The 26,187-nt window shown below is 47.6% G+C and overlaps 2 protein-coding genes across 2 annotated transcripts in view; both read left to right on the top strand.

Annotated features, from left to right (window-relative positions):
- The window catches only part of LOC148522315 (uncharacterized), a 4,116-nt gene extending 650 nt beyond the window's left edge, over positions 1-3,466 (top strand). Inside the window, exons 1-3 of the mRNA XM_088474092.1 lie at positions 1-1,746; positions 1,846-1,974; positions 2,056-3,466. The exon at positions 1-1,746 is cut by the window's left edge and continues 650 nt beyond it. Coding sequence (XP_088330218.1) covers positions 1-1,746; positions 1,846-1,974; positions 2,056-2,279 — 2,099 coding nt within the window. The 3' untranslated portion in view covers positions 2,280-3,466. The remainder of the gene's footprint in view (positions 1,747-1,845; positions 1,975-2,055) is intronic.
- Positions 1-24,520, top strand: part of ACADL (acyl-CoA dehydrogenase long chain) — a 47,608-nt gene extending 23,088 nt beyond the window's left edge. The window contains exons 3-11 of the mRNA XM_088474093.1: positions 3,480-3,617; positions 3,692-3,856; positions 3,978-4,044; positions 11,257-11,421; positions 12,008-12,109; positions 17,723-17,836; positions 19,854-19,981; positions 22,447-22,533; positions 24,284-24,520. Coding sequence (XP_088330219.1) covers positions 3,480-3,617; positions 3,692-3,856; positions 3,978-4,044; positions 11,257-11,421; positions 12,008-12,109; positions 17,723-17,836; positions 19,854-19,981; positions 22,447-22,533; positions 24,284-24,377 — 1,060 coding nt within the window. The 3' untranslated portion in view covers positions 24,378-24,520. The remainder of the gene's footprint in view (positions 1-3,479; positions 3,618-3,691; positions 3,857-3,977; positions 4,045-11,256; positions 11,422-12,007; positions 12,110-17,722; positions 17,837-19,853; positions 19,982-22,446; positions 22,534-24,283) is intronic.
- The last annotated feature ends 1,667 nt before the right edge of the window (positions 24,521-26,187 follow it).

Below are 26,187 nucleotides of genomic sequence, written 5' to 3' on the forward strand. Positions count from 1 at the left end.
TTTCTGGCCCAGGTTTCTGCTCCTCAAAAAAAAACCACGCTGTGACAGTCCAGGTACTTACCAAAAAATGTGATGGCTCAAAGGTGTATAAAAAAAAGAACTATTGTCTATGGTGCGAGAAGCCATTCTCAAAAATTGCAAGGCACGTGGAGGCCATCCACCACGATGAGCCTGAGGCAGCCCGGGCACTGAGCTACCCAAAGTGTTCAAGGGAAAGGCGGCTACAGCTTAACCTGATTCGCAACCGGGGGAACTTTGCCCATAATGCCGGGGTTCTACGTGAGGGCTGCGGTGTCCTACTTCCATGCAAGCAGCCTGGTGAAGCTGTGGCTCCCCAAGACTTCATGCATTGTGCATATTGCCAGGGCCTTTTCTCAAGGCAACACCTTTGGCGTCATGTGAAAAGGTGCCCGCTGAAAAAAGGTCCTGCCAACACCAAACCAGGCAGGACCAGAGTGCAATCCCTCTGTGCTTACGCCACTCCCGTTCCACCGGGTGTTGGGAAGGGCCTCTGGAAGGTGCTGTGTGATATGATTCACGATGATGTGGTACAGGTAATAAAGGGTGACCCTTGCATCATGCAGTTTGGTCTCCACCTCTTTAACCGGCATGGTTCGGATGTCAGTAAGCATGATTATATACGGCAGAAGCTCAGAGAGGTGGGGCGACTGTTACTGCATGCCAGGATGGTTAGTCCTCTGAGGAGCATGGCAGAGTTCATCTGCCCTGCAAACTTCCTGCAGGTCATAACTGCCGTAAGGAGCCTGGCCGGCTATGCTGAATTGACGAATACCTATAAGGTTCCCTCACTGGCCCTGAAAGTGGGCCATAGCCTCCAAAAAATATCTACCATGGTTGAGTGCCAGGCACTTATGGAGGGCCATGCCCCGACCGTGGAGAGCGCACGGAGCTTCCAAAAACTATACAAGGCAAGGTGGAGCGAGATGATCTCGGCTGCTGCCCTCAAAACCCTAGAGGAGCAAAAATGGAACACCCCCCCCCTTCTACCTTTCACTGATGATGTAAAACAGTTGCACCTTTATCTCACTGACAGACAGCGGGAATACCTAGAGGATTTGTCCACTCACCCGACCACAAAGAAGTGGTTGCTGCTGGCCAAGGTAACCCTCACACAACTAATCCTATTCAACCGACGTAGGGAAGGTGAGGTCTCAAAGATGAAGCTTTGCTCTTTTGCATCTCGGCACACAGCTGATTTACAGGGTGATGTGGCGCTGGCCCTGTCAGAGCCAGAAAAGAGGCTATGTCAGCACTTCACACGCATTGAGATTCCTGGTAAGAGAGGCAGGAAAGTCCCTGTCCTCCTGTCCCCTTGCATGCAGAGGGCATTGGAGCACCTCACAGAGAAAAGGGTAGAGTGTGGTGTCAGTCCTGACAATGTATATATGTTTGCAAGACCCTCCGCCTTGTCACACCTCAGAGGATCCGACTGCATTCGACTCTATGCACGGGCATGTGGAGCCAAGCATCCAGAAGCTCTCTCCTCTACCAGGCTTCGGAAACATGTGGCCACCCTTTCGAGGGTGCTGAACATGAGTGACACGGAGATGGATCAGCTGGCCGATTTCCTAGGGCACGATATCCGGGTGCACCGCCAGTACTACCGCCTCCCTGAAGGTACCCTGCAATTGGCAAAAATTAGCAAACTCTTTGTGGCACTCCAGCAAGGTCGATTGGCTGACTTTAAGGGACAAAGCCTGGAAGAAATCTCCATTGATCCCAATGGTAAGTAGCATGGTCCCTCACCCGACTGGTTGTTCCATGGGCTGACAGTCTAAGGGGGAAACTGTGACCGGGGATCTCTGTTTATCTTTGTATTTCCAGAACCAATCCCGCTAGCCAGTGATGAGTCTGATGATGAGCCAGAGGTGGAAGCTGGAGCAGTGCATGTGGAGGAGGGAGATGCCAGTGCACTGAAAGTGATGGAGAGGCATGCACCCATGGCTACTAAAGGTGTGTGTCCATCAAATTCATTGGGTGGCTTGGGCTGGCGGTGAGTTTTTGGTTGACTGATCTCTTCCCTGTCTTGCATAGGTGATTGCATGGGCTCTAAAAAGAAACCGTGGAGCAGAAAAGAAGCAGCAGCAGTTGAGAGACACCTGATGAGATTCATCCTCTCCTGCAAGGTCCCCGGCAAAAAGGATTGTAACGCCTGCCTCGGCGCTGAGGAGCAGGCTCTGAAGGCTAGGAACTGGCTGTCAGTCAAGTACTACATAAAAAACCGAATAACTGCTATCAAGCGACAGTGTACAGCCTGAATAAAATTTATGTTGGTCCAACCAAGGCGTCTTTTTTATTTACTGTGGTGAAACCATTTAGTGGTCATAGCAAAGGGTGTACCCACATGGTTAGGAATACCTGAGTAGGTCCCAGTGAGGCATAGGGAGTACCCACATGGTTAGGAAAAACTGACTAGGTCCCGGTGAGGTATAATGGTGTCCGGTTTCTGTCACCAAGCTATACGGCACATGCGCGCCGGGTGATATGATATAGATACCCACCAGCAGGCACGGTTTGCTGATCAAGCTGTTTGGGCAATGGGAAGCAGGCGTCCCCATGATGGACAAACCAGTCATGGGTCCTGAAAAGGTCACAAAAACAAGTATGCGTGTGTGTGTGTGTGTGTGTGTGTGTCAGTGGTCCTCACATTGACTGTAAGAAGAGACAGCTGATTTTCTGCATTCATGATATTCTCAGTGTCAGTTGATACATTTCTTTCTTTCTGGTTTTCGGAACTTTATAATAAAGGATCCTATACCTGTAATGGCAATACACACTTTTATTGTTAAAGCTACTGGGCCTTATTCTGAGTTGGGCGCAAATGGATATTGGCATGCGCCAAAGAAAGCCAATGGCAACTGCGCACCTGTTGGGTCTGGCACATGCACAAGGACGGAGATCGCAAGCGCGTACAATTTGACCGTCGTCAGACCGCGCTTTCCGTTAAATGGGTCGGTAACTGGGTGGCAAATGCGTGGAACTCTTCTGGCCTGTGAGAGTATCATGGGAGTATTGCGGGCGCGTAGGACGCTTTTCTTGCCCGTTCGCAGTGTGTGGGAGGAGATAGTGTTTTTGGCTGGTGCAAGTCCAGATACGAATATTGCCGAAAGTGGCTGCGGACATAAGAACAGTGGGCCTGATTGGCTTCCATATGCAGACGCCAGGATTATCGACAAACTCTGGTGCATTAACATGAGGAAGAAGTAGCCTGCTGTGGCTGTACGGAAAAGCGCCTGCAGAGGCATCTGACTCCGTGTTCTGGAACGTGGACTGTTGGCTCTGAGTACACTGCAGCTTGTGACAGGGGAACGTGGTTCTGTTGATCATAGCTCCAGGCTAATATGGCATGAACGGTTGTTTCTCTTGACTGAATAAATGGCTTAATTTGCCATATTAAAGGCAACGCAGACTAGCACCTGGCTGGAGATTTGTATAATTCAACGTCTTTGTACTTGTAGATGGGAGAAAGCCGGACAGGTGAGCCGGGAATTGTGGCAGAAGGCCGGACAGCAGGGGCTGCTAGGCGTCAATATCCCAGAAGAGAATGGTGGCATTGGTGGCGATCTCCTGTCATCCGCCATTGTGTGGGAGGAACAGTAAGTTATTCAGCAATCAATCAGTAGCTTGTATATCATGCGTACCTTTAGCTAACTCTTAGATTCTTCTGCAGAATGTATGTGAATTGTACTGGACCCGGATTCAGTCTCCACTCGGACATAGTGATGCCTTATATCTCAAAGTACTGTAACAAGAGCCAGATCGAGAAATATATTCCCCGGATGGCAGCTGGCGAATGCATTGGGGCCATTGCAATGACCGAGCCGGGAGCTGGCAGGTAAGATGCACGGTTTGAGATGGATACAACTATTATTAGTATTATGACAATTTTGGTTGAGATGTACATTTATCTATTGGTGATCTAAGCAGTAACTTCTTTATTTATGCTGTGTTTTTAGTGACCTGCAGGGGGTGCGGACGAATGCTAAGAAAGATGGAAGTGATTGGATCCTAAATGGCAGTAAGGTGGGCTCTCATGCATCCTATCTGTCAGTGGTTATTATCTGAACAGACTGCTGCTTATTTACTTTAATAAGGGCTACTGTAATCAAAATTGAGCCCTCTACACAGGGTCGGACTGGCCCACAGGGGTGCAAGGGAAATCCCTGGTGGGCCCCACTGCCACCTGTATAGGTCAGGCTCCAGATTCTGCAAATGTGACTTTCAAATGACTCATTGTTACCCTATTAGAGGGTCAGTTACCTGGTGGAGCAGGAGCACAGGAGAACCTGGGTGCTTGGTTCACCTCTATAGAAGCTACACCAAAACTTGTCCTCCTACCAGTCACAGTTGGCGGTCAGGATACACCCCTGTCCCCTCCTCTTGTTGGTTGCAGGGTTTAGCAAAATAAGCACACTTCCTGCTAGGGATTGGATTGTCATGGTAGCTCTGTATTAATCTACTAACCTACAATGGAATAACTATAAATACCGGTGGCTGAATAGGTTCAAATCCCGACCCTGGAAGCCCGGCTTGGACAGAATCCTGACTGGCTGATAAGTATACTATCCTTCCCCTCTACATCCCCCCCCCCTTCACTAACCCTAACTCTCCTTTTGTGGTCTTTAACCTCCCATGGGGGTGCCTAACCTAATCCTCCCCCTCCCGGTGGTGCCTAACCCTAACCTCCCTTCCCTGCACCCTACACCTAAGTATCCCGGGGTGCTGCCTAACCCCCCTAATGGTGCCTAATCCTAACACACTTACCAAGGGGGCAGGTAAGCGGCGGGATCCCGCGAAGGGTACCCGCCGATGTACACAGTCCTAAGTCCCCAGGCAGGGGGCTCCCTGGAGACTGGCTGCACGTGGAGCCAGGTATTAACCTGCGCTTCCACTATACCCCAGGGTCAGCGGGCCGCGGCAAAGTCCGGCGTCCCAGGGGTTAATTGCATGCCAGGGGAGCGCGCCTTCCCTGTATACAGATGGCGCCTCCCCCCGCTGCACAGTACCTCTCCATAGCGGTCTGGCGGGCTGTGTGAGCGCTCCTCCCCCGGGCCCGCCTCCTCTCAGCTCCTCGGCCATTTCTAAGGTGTGTGGAAACGCTGCTGGATGTGGATTACAGGGGGCATCGCGGTCCTGGTCCCCCCGCATACCTCTCCTTCGGTTAAGGTCGGTGTATGCTGCACTGTGACCTACCAGGCTCTGGTCTGTATGGTTGATTAGTGCTTGTAGTGCAGGGATTTATTTCTGCATTGTATGTGACTTAATGCTAGCGCTGTCTGACTGTACTTTTCACTTCTGACTGTCAGCCATTTTGCTATCCCTGTCTTCCTCTGCTAAAGCCCTTGTGGTGCGGTGTTGCAGGGTGTTCATTGCCTCACTATACAAGCATTTGTCTGGGAGGGGAGTCGCATACACTCCGTTACACTCATCGTGTCTGAGAGTGAACGTAATTTTCCTCTTAAGCTGAAGTGTACCGCATGTAATGTACCATTAGCGGAGGGTGATGGAACTCTGAGGGGTTATGTAGGGCGTGTTATCTTATATCGCGCCCGATTTCTGTCAATGCGCCTGTGCAGGAACCGCCCTGGGCTTGTTTTGCTAAGGCACTTACAATCCTTGTGGGCCAGCTAGCGACGCCCCCTGCGTTCCCCCAGATGGGGTTGTCCCAGCTGTCGGTGGTGTCGTCACCTATGCAGGGGTTCCCCAGACAGTTGATGGTACCCCAGTGTCTCCCGCTTTCGCCCCCCCAGGTCTCACAGGAGCCTGCGTGGGTCAATTCCTTGTCCAATTTGGTGCAACACCTGTCGGACGTTGCGGCCTTTAGTGTCTCAGACGGCTCAGTATGATGAGGATAATGTGTCGTCTGATGACGGTGACATTTTTGACCTTTCTGACCAGGAGCCCCTCCGTACTAAGGAGGCGGAGTCTAAGTCTAAGGTCTATATACCTGGCCTTATACGGGCAGTTCGTACGGCCTTGGTTATTGAGGATGACGATCCCTCCGTGGCCAAATCCAAATACGCCTTCTTTAAGGATATTAAGGGTGATGCCACTGAATTTCCTCTATCTGGTCAGCTAGTAGATCATTTAGAGGAGGCGTGGAAAAATCTGGGTAAATGGTATCAGCCTCAGAAACATTTGGCTATTGCATACCCCTTTGCTGATAATTTTCTCCAAGTGGGAATCTCCTCCGCAAGTGGATTCTCATGAAACACGCCTAGTGAGGAGTGCTACTTTACCCATGCCCTCCATGTCCTCCTTAAAGGATGCTACGGATCGCAAGGTTGAAATATGCCTGAAATCCATTTATTCACTTGCTGGAGGGGCGTCCAGACCGGCCATTTCCGTGTGTTGGATGGCCAGAGCCATGGAGCGCTGGGCTGATAGTTTGGAGGCGTCTCTGGACTCTGACTCTTCTGCGGAGCAGGCGGAGTTAGTGGGCAATCTCAGAGACTCAGCCATGTGCATTAATGAGGCAGCCTTGGATATTGGTCTCCTCACCTCAAGAATCTCCTCGGCAGCTGTGGCCGCTCGTCGCACCCTATGGTGGTTGCGCTCTTGGAAAGCGGACGCAGATTCCAAGAAGGGTTTGGAATGCTTGCCTTTTAATGTACAGGTCCTGTTTGGCCCTGATATGGACAAGATAGTGGCCACTCTGCGTGTCTGCCATCGGCTATAGTCCCATCAGGGTCTGGTACTTCGTCCTTTTGGCCCTACAGGGCCCAGGGTAAGTCCAAAGTGCAGTCCTTTCCGAGACAGGCCGGGCCTAAGAAGTCTGCCAAGCCCAAGAAACAGGCTTGGAGTATAAGATGCCCCGCCCCCAAGTCGGACGATAAGCCTTCGGCCTGACAGACCAGGCCACCCTTTGGGGATTCCAGAGTGGGAGGCCGCCTGCTTCAGTTCACCCAGTGTTGGTGTCTGACTACCAAGGACACTTGGGTACACAAGGTGGTCTCTCGGGGGTATGCCCTCTCCTTCCGGCGCAGGCCCCCCAGCAGGTTTTTCATGACAGGCCTTCCGTCAGATCAGAACAAAGCCCTGGATCTACAGAAAGTGTTGCACTCTATGCTCCAGGCTGGAGTTATAGTGCCTGTCCCGTTCTCCCAGAGGCATGGGTTTCTATCCCAATCTTTTTCTGGTGCAGAAACCCAATGGGTCTTACTGACCCATCCTCAACCTCAAATCCCTCAACAAGTCCTCAAGGGTGCCTCGGTTCAGGATGGAGACCCTGCGATCCATTATACTGGTGATGGAGCCTGGGGATTTCATGGTGGACATTCAGGACGCTTACCTGCATGTCCCCATTATCTTAACGCATCAGCAAGTCCTCAGGTTTGCAGAGCTTGACAAACATTTTCAGTTCCATGCACTGCCCTTTTGGTCTGGCAACAGCGCCTCATATCTTTACCAAAGTCATGGCGTAATGGCAGCCCACCTGCGGATGCAGGGGGTCCACTTGTTGCCTTATCTATACAACCTTCTGTTGTTAGTAGGGTCTCCAGCGGTCCTCCAGCTTCATCTGCAACTGACAATCTCAGTACTGCAGAATCACGGCTGGTTAATAAACTGGAAGAAATCCACCCTGGTTCCATCGCAGAGGATGCTCCATCTCAGGGCGCTGTTGGACTCTCAACAACAGAGGATCTTTGTGACGGAGGAAAAGATTTCTGCATTACAGGCAAGGGTACGTAGTTGCCTTCAGAGCCGCAGAGTGTCTATTCACTCAGCGATGAAGTTACTGGGCTCCATGGTGTCACTCTTCGACATGGTGGAATATGCCCAGTTTCACTCCAGACCTCTGCAGCAGTTGATCCTCTCCAGATGGAATGGGTTGCCCTATCGGATAAAGACGCAGACCATGGTGCTTTCTCCGGAGGTTTGTCTGTCTCTGGCCTGATGGTTGCAAACGACTCACCTGAACAGGGGAAGTCCCTTTTGGGTGGCAAACTGGGTCCTTTTGACAACGGACGCCAGTCTCTGAGGCTGGGGAGCAGTCATGGGTCCACACTTGTTCCAGGGCAGGTGGACCCCGGCAGAAGCGGCGCTTCCAATAAGCATCTTGGAACTTTGCGCGGTATTCAATGCTCTCCAGCAAGCAAAACATGTTCTCCAGGGAAAACCCGTGCAGGTACAATCGGACAACGCCACCACGGTGGCTTACATAAACCTCCGAGGAGGAACCCGAAGTCGGGCAGCGCTGGCAGGTGTCCCGCATCCTGACGTGGGCAGAGGGCAATCTCCCTGCCATCTCGGCGGTGTTCATCCCGGGAGTCCTCAGCCGTCAGGACGTGCATCCGGGAGAATGGTCTCTTCACCAGGAGGTGTTTCAACTCCTGGTGGACAAGTGGGGCCTTCCAGAGATAGACCTCATGGCCTCCTGGCACAACAACAAGCTGCCTGTGTACGGGTCAAGAACAAGAGACGTGGAGGCTCTTCTGGTAGATGCTCTGTCGGTCTGGTGGACCTTCCAGTTTGCGTTCCTCTTCCCTCCGTTCTCCCTTCTTCCTCGAGTGGTTCCAAAATTCAAGCAAGAGGGCGGCACGCTCCTGTTGATAGCTCCAGCGTGGCCCAGACGTCACTGGTACTCAGACGTTCGGAGTCTCTCCGTAGACCCTCCGATGAGGTTGCCTCTACGTCCGGACCTGTTGTCACAGGGTCCTTGTCATTACCTGGACCTGAGTTGTATGTCTTTGACGGTGTGGCTGTTCAGACAGCCCTCTTAAGGTCCAGGGGTTTTTCCAGCTCTGTAGTTAACACCATGCTAAGAGCTCGGAAGCCTACGTCTGCAAGAATTTACCATCGAGTATGGCATACTTTCTTTGAGTGGTGTCGCCCTAGAGGCTATGATCCTCAGGTGTTCCGGATATCCATAGTGTTGGCTTTCCTACAGGCGGGCTTAGATCACGATCTTCGCCTTGCCTCTTTGAAGGTGCAGGTTTCTGCCCTGTCCGTCTGGTTTCAGCGTAGGATTGCTACTCTTCCTGATGTCCGCACCTTTATGCAAGGTGTAATTCGTATTCAGCCTCCCTTTGTTCCACCAGTGGCTCCTTGGGATCTGGCTGTGGTCCTGAGGGCTCTCCAAGGACCGCCATTTGAACCACTGGGCTCAGTGGATTTGAAATGGCTTACAGCTAAGACGGTATTCCTTCTGGCCATTGCTTCGGCCAGAAGGGTCTCAGAATTGGGGGCTGTCTCCTGTCGACCTCCCTTTCTCATTTTTCATAGGGACAGGGCGGTGCTTCGCACTCGCCCTTGTTTCCTCCCGAAGGTGGTATCTAGTTTCCACATCAACGAGGAAATCATAGTGCCGGCCTTTAATTCACCAGACCTCTCGGTTGGTGAGGCCACCTTGGATGTGGTGCGGGCTCTAAGGATTTATGTTGACCACACCAATTCTTTTAGGAAGTCGGACTCCTTGTTTGTCCTCTATGGCTTCCGTAAGAAGGGTTGGCCTGCCACTAAGCAAACTTTGGCAGGATGGATTCGCATGGCAATTTCGGAAGCTTATATTCATGAAGGTCTTCCTGTTCCATCCTCTATTAGGGCTCATTCCACTAGGTCTGTTCAGCTGTGCAAGGCTGCCACGTGGTCTTCTGTCCATACGTTCGTACGGTATTATGCATTTGACACCTTATGCCTCTCGGGATGCTTCTTTCGGGCGGCGGATTCTCCTTTCAGCACAGGAGCGTCCCCACCCTTAACGGATACTGCTTTGGGACATCCCCAAGGTATCCTGTGGATACCCTATGGACCCTGAAGTAGAAAATATGAGATATGGTAAGAACTTACCCTTGTTATCTCTATTTCTACGAAGTCCATGGGGTTCCACAGGACTCCCGCTCTTTCACACCTGTACTGCAGATGGGCTTTCATCTGGTCACCGGTTTTTCCGTCTCCTTCTGGTGAGAATGTGATTCTTGTGTGTTCCCGACTTTCTTCTCTCTCTTTCTTCTCCTCCTCCGGCCTATGGCTTGTTACGTAACTGATTTGCCTTGGCTCGGGGGCGCGGGGTATAGGAGGGGGACCCCAGTGCATCCTGGGAGGCTGAAAACTTAACTCTGTGGTGCCCGATGTCTGACGTCATCGCCTATACCCCAAGGTATCATGTGGAACCCTATGGACTTCGTAGAAATAGAGATAACAAGGGTAATTTATTACCATATCTCATATTATACATGGGAGTGGTCTTCCAGTATTATTAATGTTGTTGTTGTTGTTGTTGTTATAGTACCAAATCAATGTTCAGAACTATGACATTTTGTAATCTTTTTAATAAATGACATACAACATATTGGGGGAGATGTACCAAGCTTTGGAGAGAGATAAAGTGGAACAGTTGCCCAATGCAGCCAATCAGCGTCTTACTGTCATTTCAAATGTCATGCTGGATCATTGAGAGTTAGAAGCTGATTGGTTGCTTTTCACAATTTCTCCACTTTATCTCTCTCCAAAGGGCCTATGTATCAATCTATTTATTATACAGATTTTAGCAGAATCTGCAGTTTCTGCATAATTTTATGCATTGTTCCTATGTACTAAAAGCACAATGCAGGAGATTTTACAGAAATCTCCAGCAAAGTACTAATTAGCGCTGCAGATCGCAGTCCCCATTATTATCATTGTGGACTATGATCTGACTCCTATGTACTAAACTTTTCGGCGTTTCGCCCCGGTAGCTTACACCATCTTCAAATGGTGTAAACTACTGTAAGCCTATGGGGGGCTTCGATCTCTTCCCCCGCAGCCCCTGCCCGGCTTCGGCAGCTGATGCTGTGTGCATGCGCAGTGTCATCTTCACCTGCAGATTTAATTTCTGTGAAAGACTTCTCCAAGATGCTGGGGATATAACTCGCGGGGACAGCGGTTACCGCAAACGCTGTCCCCGGCGAGTTCCCCTTTGTACATAGCGGTGATATTTTCATTAAAAATGAAAATAATCCCCTGCGAGTTGGACACATAATAATCGCGGCAGTACCGCAATTATTAGTACATAGACCCTCAAGTCTTGATACATCTCCTGGATTGATTTGTAAGTCATGCATTTTTCCATAGAAGTCCTCCTTAATTGTATCATGCCATTGGCATCTGTGGAGCGGTTTACATAGAATGTTTGCTCTTGAGCCAAACTCCCCGCACTAATTACCTATGTGCTTCTTCTTTTTTTTTTTTCTTTACAAAGTCGCTATTTGGGATTCTGGTTTGCGCTGCTCAGACGAGTCCCTGTATGTCTTGCAGGTATTTATTACGAATGGCTGGTTGAGTGATGTGGTCATTGTGGTCGCTGTCACAAACCGCGAGGCCCGCACCCCTGCTCATGGCATTAGCCTCTTCCTGGTGGACGAGGGCATGAAGGGCTTTGTGAAGGGACGGAAGCTGGAGAAAATTGGCCTGAAGGCACAGGTAACATCACACTTGGCAACTGCACCCATTCAAGTGACGTAGGAGGAATTGAAATACTAAAGAATAAGGTGGTGTTTGGACCTATGGTGCCTTGTACACTGCAGGGATTTTCACCCCATGTCCTCTATGCAGGGAGGTATATGGAGAGTGATTCTTTTTACAGCTGTTACGGGTTAGATTTACTAAGCGGCAGCTTTTACCTCAACCTTTAAAGCGGCACTAATATACAGCGCAAAGCCGGGTGTGTATTGTATGTAATATTAATGCCGCTTTAAAATTTGGTTTGGGCCATTGCTTTTAAAGTGGCAGTAATATTGAATACAAAAGACCTGGTTTTGTATCTTAATATTATTGCCCCTTTAAATCGATCGGCTAAACCTGTGCAGATGCGGCGGCCATTTTTAAAAGGATGTGGTGATGTTAGCTCGGCTGCCTAGGTGCCTTGTCACTGTTTTATAGATCTTTATGATTGTTTCTTTTTTTGGTGACTGGCTGTGGTACATCAGAAGAACACAGCTTATGTAGCAACACATAAACAGGTGTCCTGGACGTCCGTCCCCTAAACAGACCTGTAATGTAATTTCAGGACACGGCAGAATTGTTCTTTGAAGATGTCCGGCTTCCTGCAGATGCTTTATTGGGCCAGGAGAATAAAGGCTTCTATTACTTGATGGCAGAACTACCTCAGGTGCGAACTACATAACGAAAGCTTTGATGTAACAAGTAATGTTTGTCCTCCCCCTGCTTGCGTGAGATTTCTCTGGGTGCTGCGGTTTCCTCCCGCAATCCAAAAATATACTGATGGCTTCATTTTTTTTGTCGGGAGCCAATTAACCTTAGTGTGTGGCATGTGGTAGGGAATATAGAGTGTAAGCTCTGCTGGGGCAGGGACTGATGGGAATGACTGACATATTCTCTGTAAAGTGCTGGTAATAAGTAATGTTACCGACGGTGTCTAAGGTCTTATGTAATTAACACTTTATACAACTTGAAAGATATATAACCAACCGTTTTCTGTAAATTAACAATTATTTCAGGACTATTTAGTATTGAAATCATATATTCAATGACAAAAACAGCGTGGCATTATTTTCATGACCAGATTGTAGTTTTAGTTGTCCAGAATAATAACTAAAGAAATGACTATTAATAACTGTAAAGCTTGGGGGCGTGGCCTAGACGGGCATGGTGTAGGACAGTGTTGGCTAACCTTGACACTCCAGCTGTTATGGAACTACATAACCCAGCATGCACTGCTACAGTTTTGCTATTAGGGCATGCTAAAACTGTGGCAGGGCATGCTGGGATATATAGTTCCACAACAGCTGGAGTGTCAAGGTTAGCCAACACTGGTGTAGGAAGTTAACTCCATAGCTCTCCGGCCCATATATCTGATCGCTAACATCCTGAGACTCCCACTGGCAACTTGGCACTGATATCTATTGGATTACTCAGCCCTCCATGTCCTGAGACTGCTTTGTGGTCTCTGAGGTGAGCTGCTGCTGTGTTCTAGGAGCTGTTTGTGCTCCTCTGCCACATCTCCGGTGCGGCGGCCATCTTGGATTTCAGTCCTGGCGGCTTCTGACTCCAGCGCTGCCTCTACAGTGTGTGGCCTTGGTTTTGCTCCTGTGGGGTGGTGAAGGTCTCTGCTGTGGGCTGCTGATATAGTTCTGGCTTGTAGATTCACTTAGGATCCACGCTGTCCGATCCGTGCCGCCATGTTGGATTTCTGGCTGTGCAGGGAAGGTTCTCTGTGTGTATGAAGAATCTCCTGTCTGCTTTATATGCTTTTTTTCGAGGTGGAGGTACTTTTGATAATGCTGCTGTCTGTTACTCTCCTGTGATTTCTAGCCTTCTTTACCTTGTTGGAAATTTTTGTTGGACTGAGTGGTATATTTTGTGCAGTGGAACATATACAGCCCCCAGGGTTATATATATATATATATATTATATACTGCACTGTATATCCTGGTTTATATCTCCTGAAGTCCTGTACTACCATCTGTATAATATGGAACGTCTCCTTAAAGCTATTAATGAGTCTGGCGAAAGGCTGGCTACTCAAGTAATGAGACTGCAAGAAGATGTGCCTATTTTGCGAAATGGCTCGTCCCAAGATGTGGCTCGGTTTCCTGAAATGGAAGCTTGTGATATAATTTTGGAGAGAGATGATCCACCTAGTCAATATCCTTTAAGTCCCAGGAAGTAGCATATTGGATTCCATTTGCTGCCAATGATGACTGCTCCAATGTTGTCTCATTTCCTTCTTCATCTTCCGATTCTGAAGACCTACTTCCACCTGTTCAAAGCCAATTATTTTTGGACTTTTTTCCTTTTCAACGTTTGTGAATACTTTCAAGCTGGAAGATTACTCAGCTGCTGGTTTTTTTAATCTACATTAGTTCTTGGAAAGATCTGTTTTCCTCTCCTGTCTGCTATGATGACGATTTGGCACGTGTCATCTCAGTATTACATGTCCTGTGCTATGTGGTCTCAGATGGTTTATGCGGAGACTTTTCTACTTTTACTTTATATTATTTCACAGGAGGTTGAGGCCTGGCCCGATTTAATTCGTTTAGAGTCTTCTGTTTTGTCTCTCTGCTGAAATTTATATTTATACTATTCTGATCAAACAATTTCTAATGATGAATATTCAAAGCTGATGACTTTTTTGTTTATCCTTCTATTTGAATATCCTGTTTTGTTTTTTTCTTGCTATTTAATATTTTGTGTGGAGTTTGTGCTCTAATATGTTCTACTATGTGGGAGTAACTATATATTTGTTTAGGCCGGAGAGCTGGGCCATCTTACGGTCATTAGTTTATTGCCTCTGGTAAAATATGTCCTTAAATATTTTCATTTAGGTCTTTAATTTATTGCCCTTAACATTTATGTAAAACTATCCGAAATTTATTCCTTATATCGGGGGGGGGTGATTAGTGGTAGGTAACATAGTTAGGGGGGAAGGTTACTATGGGATCTAGGTGTACCTGAGTTGGGGTTAGGTTATACAGAGTGGGAGGTTATGAGGGAGGTTTTTGCTTTGGGTGTAATAGTTTAGTTTTAGGGATTACTATTTGGACAGATGGGTATACTTATTATAGTGTTCACTCTAGGTCCAGCGGCAGGCAGGGTGCGGGAGCTAGAGAGTGCAACTTTGCCCGAAAAGGGGGATGTGGCCATGAAAAGGGGGCGTGTCTATAGACTTACTTGGGGGCGTGCCCGGCACTTCCGAACACGCCGGGCAGCCCCCAAGCACTAAAGACAGGGAGAATAGATGCCGGGCACATGCGCCTGGCGCCTATTCTCCGGCAGTGACCGGGTCACCACATATTTCTCCACCCGCGGGACACTGCGTCCCGTCGGTGAAAGACGGCACCCGTAGGCTGTGAGGACAGGGCACTTTTTGCCTAGCGGGAACGCTACAATAATTTCTTTGCTATTCTGGTATGTGATTTTTATACCTGACTTGCCTACAGTATGTTGAGATAGATGTATTATTTAAAGGTGTATGTTGTATTTCTTTTATCACTGTATACATATGCTCGAATGGCGCCTTTGAGTCCTTTCTGCTATACCTACTTACATCAGGAAATACTTGGTATACCCGGTTATAGATTTATATATACCATATTGTAATCTCCTGTGCTATACTATGTCTATGCTCAACATTTGATGTTTGGTTTTCATATCTGTTTGGGATCTTTTGGATCCGTTGTTTATATTTTGTATTTTATGTCTTTGTTTCTTTTTTTTGTTTTGTTTATGTATGTCTCAAAATATCAATAAAACTATTGAATTAATAACTGTAAAGGTGCCCATCCACTAGAAGACATGAAAACTACTGTATGATTAAACGACATTGTAATCGTCCAGTCATTTGTCAGTCTGTGATGAGCCTGCACTGAACGAGCAGTCGTTCAGTACAGTACACAGTTCAGTACAGGCTCATCCATCATCTGCAAACATGCTCAACCTGACGTTATCCTCAGGTTGTCCAGCATGTTTGCACGATGATAGATGTCTAAACGACCAGCGGGCTCGCGCATCACTGGTCGTTTTAGACATTTTTGCAAACTATTTATGAACGATTGTTCAATCGCTCAACTTAATCGTCTAGTGGATGGGCTTTTAAGCTTTCATTTGTCTTTTACTCAGAAATTACTAGAGTAGCGATGCTACATGGTGTTTTTATATGTACTTTAAATAGTAAGTTAAGAGCCATATTACTTGGAGAGGGCAATCAATTATGGCAATAACAGCCTCTTGGGATGTCATGTGATGGTATAGGGGGAGAAGGATGTACCATCTGGGCCTACACTCCATCTAGACCTCTGCCTCAGCCACACCTGAGTACCTTCTGGGCCTCCGATCCTTCTTGGTCCCCCTTCCCAGCAAGACCTGAGTACCATCTAGGCTCCAACTCCATCTAGACCTCTGCATCAGCCAGACCTGAGTACCTTCTGGGCCTCCACTCTATCTTGTAACCCCAGCCACACCTGAATACCATCTAGGCTTCTGAACCAACCAAACCTGAGTACGATCTAGGCTTCAGCCAGACCCGAGTACCATCTAGACTTCCATTCCATCCTGGTCACGACCCCTAGCAAGACCTGAGTATCATCCAGGCTTCCATTCCATCTTTGCCTTTGCCCCAGCCAGACCAGAGTACCATCTAGGCCCCCACTCCATCTTGGCCCCTTCCCTAGCCAGACATGAGTACCATCTAGCCTCTACTCCATCTTGGCCTCTGCTACATTCGGGCCACACTCTTGCAACTTGGACTACCCTGTACCTAGTCACACCCTCCCTATTGCAACTTGGATCGCGCAGCCTCAACCTGCTACTAGCCTGGCCTCTAATCCAAATCAGCATTGTGGGCATCATAGGTGTGTGTCCCAAGATAGAGACCAAACCAACTTTGTCTCGTGTCCAGTGTATTTGTGCAACTTGTGCTTCATCTCTCTGTGTTTTATGTGGTGTTTTATACTATATTATTTGTAGGTGTGTCTATGGTGTGTTATGCACCAACCTTCAGTGCTTCACACTTCTACAACTTAGCTTCATTGGCCACTGTATCCTGATGATGATAGACCAGGTGCAGGTGGTTTATTATTGATATATTTACCTAGTATCCTGTGATGGCTGCCTTGCCTGAAACTCCTGTATTACCCTACTGTCTAACTCCGCTCCAGGCTATATAGTGCGCCCAAGGCAGCTGCCTCGCCTGGAGGATTTGATAAACAACGAATGGAACTGTTGAATCACTGGGTATCTTGTGTTCCGTATGTAATTTGTCAGAGTTGTCATATAAGTATAACTGATGATCTATGTACTTCATGTGATATAGATGTCTGGTAAGTCTCCTCTATTTCCTCCACTGCTTATCTTATTTCTGCATATCGCTTTTCCACCTGCTTGAAACACGTAGTGCGCCCAAGATGGCTGCCTCGCTGGTTCTGGCTAGGATGAATGATGCGAGGAACTGACAGTGGGCCTGATTCAGTGCCGGACGCTCTGACCAGAGTGCTCGCTCTGAATCAGGGCCGTCCTAGTTAAAATTTGGAGCGGCCTTTTGGACGCTTGTGCCACCCACAGCTTATGCGAGCGTCCATGATGATGGCCGCGATGGTCAAGACCATCGCGACCATCGGGCTTGCGACGAGACCCTGCGGTAGGGTCTCGCTGCCGCAAGCCCTGGAGTGATTTTGGCTCTATCAGAGCCAAAATCACTCCCACTGGCATCACTAGTGATGTCAGTGGGGCCGGACCCAGACGGTAGGCGTTCCCATGGGAACGCCTCCCTCTGGGCAGCCACGCCATCTGGGCGGCACGCCATCCAAAGGGGGCGTGCTGTCACTCACCATCGACAGCACGCCCCCTTTGGTGCAAGACCCCGAGCGACGGCTACCCCGTCGCTCGCCGGGTCTCGCGCATGCGCACGACGGAGCAGCCTCTGTCGTGCGCATGCGCATTTGCGTACCATCGACCCGCTTGCGAGCGTCCTGCGCTCGCGAACGGGTCTGAATGAGACCCAGTGACTATTGGTGGTTATATGTCTAGCTCATTGTTACTATTGTACTTTCTTCTCTTTGAACTTTGTATTGTGCCGGAGACTGTTGAAATTCTGTCTCACGTGTAAAACGTCTTGAGTCCTATTCGGAAAAAGTGCTATATAATTTAAATGATTATTATTTAAGTTCAAGGGCCACTGGTGATGGAGTCTCTTGTTGTGGTCTGATTTAAAACGGTGATATTTGTTCTATTTCACTGTTATTTGACTCCTTCTGTTACCCTATAGGAGAGACTGCTGATCGCCGACATGGCGCTTGCTAGCTGTGAATTCATGTTTGAAGAGACCAGGAGCTATGTCAGACAGAGGAAAGCATTTGGGAAAACGATTGCTCACTTACAGGTAGTGCTCTATAATAACAGCCGGTTCATTGGCTTGTAACGCGTCAGATTGTTGTTCTAGGGCCCGATTCAGAATTGTACGCAAACACGATGGTTTACGTTCAGCTCCGATGTTATGCTATCCGCGCGTGCGCATGATCTGTACTGAGCTGCGACGACGGCTGCAGTGCCCCCTAAGCTGCAGCGTGATTGACATGCTGCGGCCGTTTGGGGGTCGGCGAAGGGGTGCTTTCTTTCGAAAAACAGGGGAGTGTTGGTCCTGTTTTCGAGGTGTTCCAAGGCCAGGGGCTGCGTCTTCCAACGCAGATTTTCCTGGCCTCCGCAGCGTGATTCTACTGGACATTTTGTGTAACCTGAGGTTTACGCAAATGTCTGATGGTAACGCAAGTGATCCGATGCTCTGTCTCCGGGCGCAGCAGCAGATCACAGTTGCATGTTATAGCACAGTTTCTATGTACGCAGCGGCTGTGCTACAGTGTACATCCTGCGAATCAGGGCCCCTAGATCAGACTGTGCACTAAGGATAGTGCACACATATATTTTTACCTTTATGTTCACCTGTACTTTATAGGTGAGTTTAATGGAAAATGCCTACAAAATGAGCAACCATCCCAAAGCTCAAATATACGATTCCCCTACACTGTAAGGAGAGCAGGGCCCTCCGCCCTCTAGCTGTCTCCAGTGTGCTCACACTCACTGGTCCCTGCTGTCTGCCCTCCTGAGAACACTGGGCCATGGAGTGCTGCTGTTCCTAGCTCACTAATCTTATCAGTATCGTAAGGTGCACGTCCACTACATGATCAAAATGAGCGATTGAACGATAACGTTATTGTTCATTAATTGTTTGAAAATCGCTCATGCTCATTAAAATGTCTAAAACGACCAGTGATGCGCGCTCTCATTAGTCGTTTTAGACATCTATCATCGGCCAAACATGCCGAACAACCTGACAATAACGTCAGGTTGAGCATGTAAGGGGATGATTGATTGTGCCTACACTGAACGACTGCTCGTTCAGTATTGGCACAGCACAGACTGTCACACGACTGCACGATTACAATGTTGTAATCGTGCAGTCGTTTTGAGGTTTGCTAGTGGATGTGCGCCTTTACTGTTACTTTCTGATTTATCCCCGTGTGCTGGCGGCTTGGACCTTTCTTTACTGAATTGTTTGTGTAGCATTGTAATTTTTCACTCTGGGCCTGATTCAGAGCCGCTCGTAAGCGGCCGCTCGTTCGCTCCGAGCGATGTTCGCACATCTGTATGGGTTGTAATGTGCATGCGCCAACCAGTCATTGCGGTCGGAATTCGTGTGCTCGCAAACAGGGGAAGGTGCTTGAAAACGGGGAGTGGAGATCCGAACGCAGGCGTGCCAAATGGTCAAAACGGGCGTTTTAAGTGTGTGCATAATTAACAAAGCAGCGTCATCGACCACGTCACTTGGTTGTCTTTTAGCCAGAACTGCTCGCATGATTGCAGTAGGAAAATGCTACCACAAGAATAGCAAGCAGTTCATACGCCTTTCGATGTACTCGATTAATCAAATAAATAGCGGACATGACGTATGATGCGAGCGGCCAGGGGGCGTCTTTACAAAATAGCGAGCGCATGTTTCGTTCGCTCGTTCAGACATAGAGGCGTCAACAGACCACAAAGAGCGAGCGCTCAATTTAAGTATCCGGCCCCTTTTTCTGAACGAGCGAGCGCAAATAGCGTCTGGCTCTGAATCAGGCCCTCTGTCGCCATGGACACTTGGTGACGCCATTATAAATAAAACATGATAACAATAATAAAACGTTTTGAATACAGCAAATATAATTGAACCAAGTGAATGTGCCATGTTATGTTAAACTATCATTGTGTGTTCACTGCATACCTGGACATTGGTTAATAGTGCCTACATATTACTAATGCAATGTCCTTATCCTCCTCCCGAAATATCTGACTTGCAAAACTGTAACGTTGTGATGATATATGTAAGCACGACCATCAGTCAATCCCGCTTTTTTCTTCCGAAGACCGTGCAGCACAAGCTGGCGGAGCTGAAAACGCAGATCTGTGTGGGTCGTTCCTTTTTGGACAGCTGTCTCAAGCTTCATACAGAGAAACGTTTGGACTCTGCGACGGCTTCCATGGCAAAATACTGGTATGCATGAGAGAGGCTACGTGGAGTAAAGACAAGTACACACAGCGCCCTGTATTTACCCATAGGTGGTTGGCAATACTTTCCAGGGTCTAATGTAAAATATCATAACGTAGATGATTAGGTCTGATTTTATTTTATGAACGAATTCCAATGCATCTTTCTGCATTGCTGCCTTAATGCATAGCAGGCTCTTCTAGCGCTGTAAGGGTTACTGTGGGTGACCCTGGCCTGGTCCCCATGGCGATGCCCTTTTCAGCTCTTTCACAACTGTGGCGTTTTGTTCCCACTTGCTGTCTTCATGGCGTTGTCTGTCTGGTGTAAGGAAAGTGGGCAATAAATTCTCCTTTTTACAGGCACATAAAGTCCAGGGCTATATAACACTGAGGTATGTCGCCTGGCTAATTGCTTTACTTACTACGTCATTTAAGGCATCTGGGCTGATTTTTCACGTTGACAATAGGTTGCCTGAACAACGGTCCTTCGGACAGAGGGCCTCATTCAGACCCGCTCGAAAGCGATGAGCGCTCGCAAGCGGGTCGATGTTGAGGCCCTGCGCACGCGCAGCGGCCGCACTGTGCGTGCGCAAGCCCCGGAGCGAGAGAGAAATTCTCTCGCTCCGGGGCTCACTCCAAAAGGGGCGGCTGTCGATGGTGATCGACAGGTCACACTGTTTTGTAGGCGGGGTGGCAGGCCAAACGGAGGCGTTCCAGAAGGAACGCCTGCCGTTTGGGGGCGGCCCCACTGACATCACTCGTGATGTCAGTGATGAGCTTCCGGCTCTATTAGAGCCCCTACCACACTGGGGCTTGCGGCTTGACTATCACAACAATCAACCTGGCCGCTCGCTAAAGCTGTGGTTGGTCACCCACAGCTTAGCGAGCGGACATGCTTTACAGAGAAGCGGCCGCTCTCATTCAGAGCGAGCGCTCGCATTTTGTGAGCGGCTCTGAATGAACTCCAGAGTGCAGTAGCTGTGGCTCTCCAGCTGCTGTGGCACTACAAGTCCCAGCTGGTCATCAGCATCTGGATTGTCACCAGTTCTCTGTGTCAGACAATGTATGTGTGTGTCTCTGTATACGTACAGGGAGGAATGTAGGTCATGTTGCCTGTACAATGTAAGGGCGGGTTAATGGGAAGGACAAGCTAAGTATAACAAGGACATAGATCTAGACTTGTCGGCCAGACCTTTACCTGGAGTTGTTTGAAATCTGTGCTACAGTGCTGATAGCTCATAGATCCTGTATATAGGGTACAGGGTATACAATTCTTAGCTCTACCCTATTATTGCAATTGCTCATTCTCAGATGATCCACGTAATTGTGATATCTATCATTTATACATCTGGTGCTAATTTTAACTTCTGGATTGTACATTTGAATTTCTTATTTTCCCTTCTATTTTGTCCACATCACCCACAATCTCTGAGCACTTGCACTGTCATTACATACAGTATGTACTATATACCTCCCAACATGACCCTCTCCAGGAGGGACACAATGCTCTGGTCCTGGACTTCCCTGGTATTATGATTGGTGGCGGCTCCAGAGGTGGGGCTGCAGCACAGTCCAAAATTCAAATAGGGGAGTCACACCAACTGCCAGTGAGTCCCAGCCAGTGATGTTTGGCAGTGTGTGAAATGACAGTTGGTGTGACTCCCCTATTTGAATTTTGAACTGTGCTGCAGCCCCACCTCTTACCAGGGAAGTCCAGGACCAGAGCATTGTGTCCCTCCTGGAGAGGGTCATGTTGGGAGGTATGGTACTATATAGTGTTATCTTTGTATCATTGTTCCACCTGTGACCACACTGCACCGGCCTTGTGATTACTTCCCTTGCAGAGTTCAGATTGTTTATATCCTCTATTCTAAGCTTCCAATTTTAATCATGTTTGATTAAAAGTTACATTTTATTATTCTTGGTATGCTCAGACCTTCCAGAGTGTTCGTCTTCCGTTGAGCTATTATTCTATTTCCTTACTGATATACCCATTACTCTGGGTGCAACTCTCGTTCTGATTTGTTTCTGTTAAGATGCCCATACACGGTGCGATAAAGCAGCCGATCCCACGGTTTGGTTATAGCTGCTATATCGTACCGTACAGCGCACTTCCAGATCTCACTGCAGGTTCAGTTGATCTGGGGTTGCGATGTGCGATCCCATGCAGTGCTATGCGGGTGGGGGACGGGGGTGCTGGCATATCGAGCGGCCGGCCACCCGATCGCAACGTGTATAGGGACCGCCCGATATGACGGCCATCGGATAGCCTGTCGCGTCGCAAAGTGTAAATTGCACCGTGTATGGGCAGCTTGACTTGGAAGCTTTATGACTTTCTTTTCCAGTTGATGTATTGCTGCATGCAGTAATAAATCAAAATATGCAATTTTTTTTTCTGATGCTTTAACTAACAAACATTTACTTTTAAATGTGTTGTGTAATATAATGGACAGGCTACAATCTATCTTGCAGGGCATCTGAGCTCCAGAATAAAGTGGCCACAGACTGCGTCCAGCTACATGGGGGATGGGGCTACATGTGGGAATACCCCATCGCAAAGTAAGTTACCAGCAATACAAGAATTCAGCATCGCAGGGTGAAATCCCTTCTAAGGCAGAGTAAATAAACCCCAATTCCCAGGACAGCCTTTGTTTCTGACACTAAGGGGTAAATTTACTAAGATGGGAGTTCTATTAAGAAGTGATGTTGCTCATAGCAACCAATCAGATTCCAGGTATTATCTTCTGAAAGGTGCTAGATAAATGAGAAGTAGAATCTGATTGGTTGCTATGGGCAACATCTCTTCTTAATAGAACTCCCATCTTAGTAAATTTACCCCTAATAATCTTTAAATTGTGTTGAGTATTTTAATGGAATTCACTTAGTAATTGGTTATAAAGTCTTCTGCATCGAGCTTGATTTTGAATGAAGATTCGGTGCATAATGGGCCTAATTCAGCACTGATCGCAAGTCTGCAATCGCCGGCACCCACTCTCTGCGAAAATATGCAAATGAATGCGTTTGCAGCGCTATACTAAGACAGCCCCCAGCTTATAAAGCCGCCCTTATTCCCATTACATACATCCACAAGCCAGCGAAAACATCGGTAACATCTGACCCATACGCAGAGTTGTGGTTGAGCATGACATGACTCACAACCTGTGAAGCTTCCCGTCGCCATGTAGTCCTCTGGCTGCGTCGCTGGGGCTTAATTATGTACGCCCCTGTAACTGCATTCAAACGCACAGGCACGCCTGCCTTCCTTTGATCCCCCACCCCCCTCATCAGCCCTAAATCAGCACTTGCTGTCACTCATTTCCTTGTGTGTCTGCATATCCGCAGAACGCAAACATCGACCGGGTGCGTGCGAACGGAGACCTGCGACCCAAACTGAATCAGGCCCAATGAGCAATAGCCTAGCAATATATAGGCATTTACTTGAATACATATTTAGAGATGAATAAAGCAGTGATAGTGTAACATTGGGGATCAATTCATATAGACACGCGATGGGGGGGGGTTTGAATAGATGTGGTAACGGCATCGCAACTCGCCCCTCTGGCGGCCTGATCTTGTCCCGGATTCGTGAAGTTTTGTGGACAAAAATCCTCCAGTCCGGTGGTACCATAAGTGTGGCGTATAGGATGAATGAATCAACCCCTATAAGTCATCAGGCAATCTAGAACTGCATTATACTTATGGTGAAACCAGGAAAATGAATGGAGCAGGGTTATGACCCCAACATTTAAAACGGCAATATTATTAGATGCAATATACACCGTGGTTAGTAAATATGGCCCCAATGTATCTATATTAAATAAAATGTAATACACTCTGATTACATTTTATATTGGTAGATGTGTGTTCATTATACACTGAGGGGTTGATTCTGCGTAGTATGCAAAGTGACATTGTTTGCGTCACGTTGTTGCCGCTCTCTTCGCCCGGTAACGCCCATTTCCCAGAAAGACAGATGCAGCCAAGATCAATCCGACTCAGAATAGGACGGAGATATGCAATTATGTGTAAATTGGTTTCCGCGCATGCGCCATATGGGAAAACTCGCTATTTGTGTCCGTGAAACAAGATCCTACATTATCTATGGTTGAGAACGTTACAGTAAAGGGTGTATAACACCTATCTGGGAGAGTACTAATTGTTTTTATTTATAAAGGGTTTATTCCCGTTTTTATTCTATTAATAACAGTATCATGGGGAGAAAATGTTCTTTCTCTTAAAAAAAAAATAAACAAAACGTTAATCTATTTACATTGTATGAAAATGCGAAACCTCCTCTTTATTTCCCCAGAGCTTTCGTGGATTCTCGTGTCCAGCCGATCTATGGGGGCACCAATGAAATTATGAAGGAGCTCATTGCTAGAACTATTGTGCAAGATAAGTGATCTCCTTGTGTAGGTGACACCCGGTGCCTGTAATTCATCATTCTTATCATCTAAGGAGTAATTTTACCTTCTGACTAATCTGACAAGTTGAAAACAAAAGTGCCTCCAGTATATAAACTGAATTAAAAAAATGTTAAACTTTTGTATCGTTGTTGTTGATGTCCTTTGAAAATAATTAGCATTAGGCTTCCACTTTCATCCCCTCTACCCTTCGGCTCCCCCGCCCTTTGTCTTCTCACCCCCCTTGGACTCAAAGCCCCCTCCCCTGCGGCACCACCCGAAATTGCAGCACCCCAGACCCCGCCTCCTAGTGGACCACACAGACAGAGACTGGCATGATACATAGAAAAGTTTTTTTTTTTTTTTAACTGCTGTTTTAGACCGGTTAAGTGAGCTCATCTTTATATCCGCCCCTTAAGAGGGGTACACACTATATGATCTATTGTACACATCGTCTCGCTGATCCGTTGTTAGCTGCATCTTCCCATGTGTTCTGCATAGCAGATGGGACAGTGCATTGACGCAGTGCCGTTTCATGAAGCATGCGACGAGATATCGCGCTGTTGTACACCGGATCGTGCAGTGTGTATTGTTACATCGCATGGCACCATCGCTGGGTCACACATCGTATAGTGTGTTCCCAGCATAAGACTAGTTTATGATAAGACTTTTGCTATACTGAATATACTGAATATATATTGACCAGGCTGTGAACTTAGGTAACGGACTACAAGTCTCAGACTTTTGCTGATAAGCAATGTTATTTAGCATATCACTGCATAGTATATTAGTTTCATGTTTTTAGTTTCTTTGTTAGTTCGCTCATTGAGCCTGTTATTAGCCTAGTGGTATGTGCTGTGTGTTTGTTTAACTCAATTTATTGCTAGCCATATTAGTGGGAGGGTGCTGGGCTTGTAAGCAATCAGTAATTTAACATGCCAGGTCTCCTACATATTGGTCATTAGTAGGCTGGAATAGCCTGGCTGGAATTGCTCCATTCAGAAGTGCACTATTCAGAAGTGCATTTTAAAATTAATACTAGCGTTACACCAGCGTTGAACAGAAGGGAAACAACCGATCTGCACTTCTAAAAACCTAATCTAGATTTGGAGAAAAACCATCAACAAAGGTGATTTTAAAAACTCACTGCTACAAACTCCTGCTGACTGCATAACCTGGACTTTCAAAACTGAACTCTGGTTGCTACAAAAACTCGGGCCATCACTTGCTACTATTTGTGCTGCCTCCGTGCTTAACAGATAATCTTACTGAATACTGTTAATATCAGCTTAACTCTGTAATAATGTCTTTTTACATTAGCACTTTGGTCTAGTCTTACATGATCTATCTACTGCTACTCTCTACTCCTATATTCAATTTCTGCTCCCATCTTATCTCCACTTTTTCTAAACTCTATAATATATTTTTGTTGTGCTGACACTGTACCTCATTCTTACCATGACCATGTTGTCTCCTCCCTTCACTCAGTTTCTAACTAATCTTTTGTTCTGCCCTCAGACTCCACCTCTATCCTTTTCCCCTTGTCTCCTCCACCTCCTCCTATCTCCCCTTATCTCTCTGCCTTCCTCCCCCTCTTCTCCCATTACTCCATTTTCTTTCTCTTATACCCCCCAAGGATCCTACTACCCCACTGATAATCTTTCCTCCCTTACTTATATCCCTGTCACTTCGCCCCACTTCCATTCACGTCTACTTAACTTCCCTCCCTGCCCACTTCCTACAGGGTCCCCTCCTAGCACAGGAGCACGCACGATCCCTACACTCTATTCATCTCGGTCTCCCAAAGTAT

Source organism: Taudactylus pleione, unplaced genomic scaffold, assembly GCF_031769625.1.
Source record: "Taudactylus pleione unplaced genomic scaffold, aTauple2 ptg000147l, whole genome shotgun sequence".
Lineage (NCBI taxonomy): Eukaryota > Metazoa > Chordata > Amphibia > Anura > Myobatrachidae > Taudactylus > Taudactylus pleione.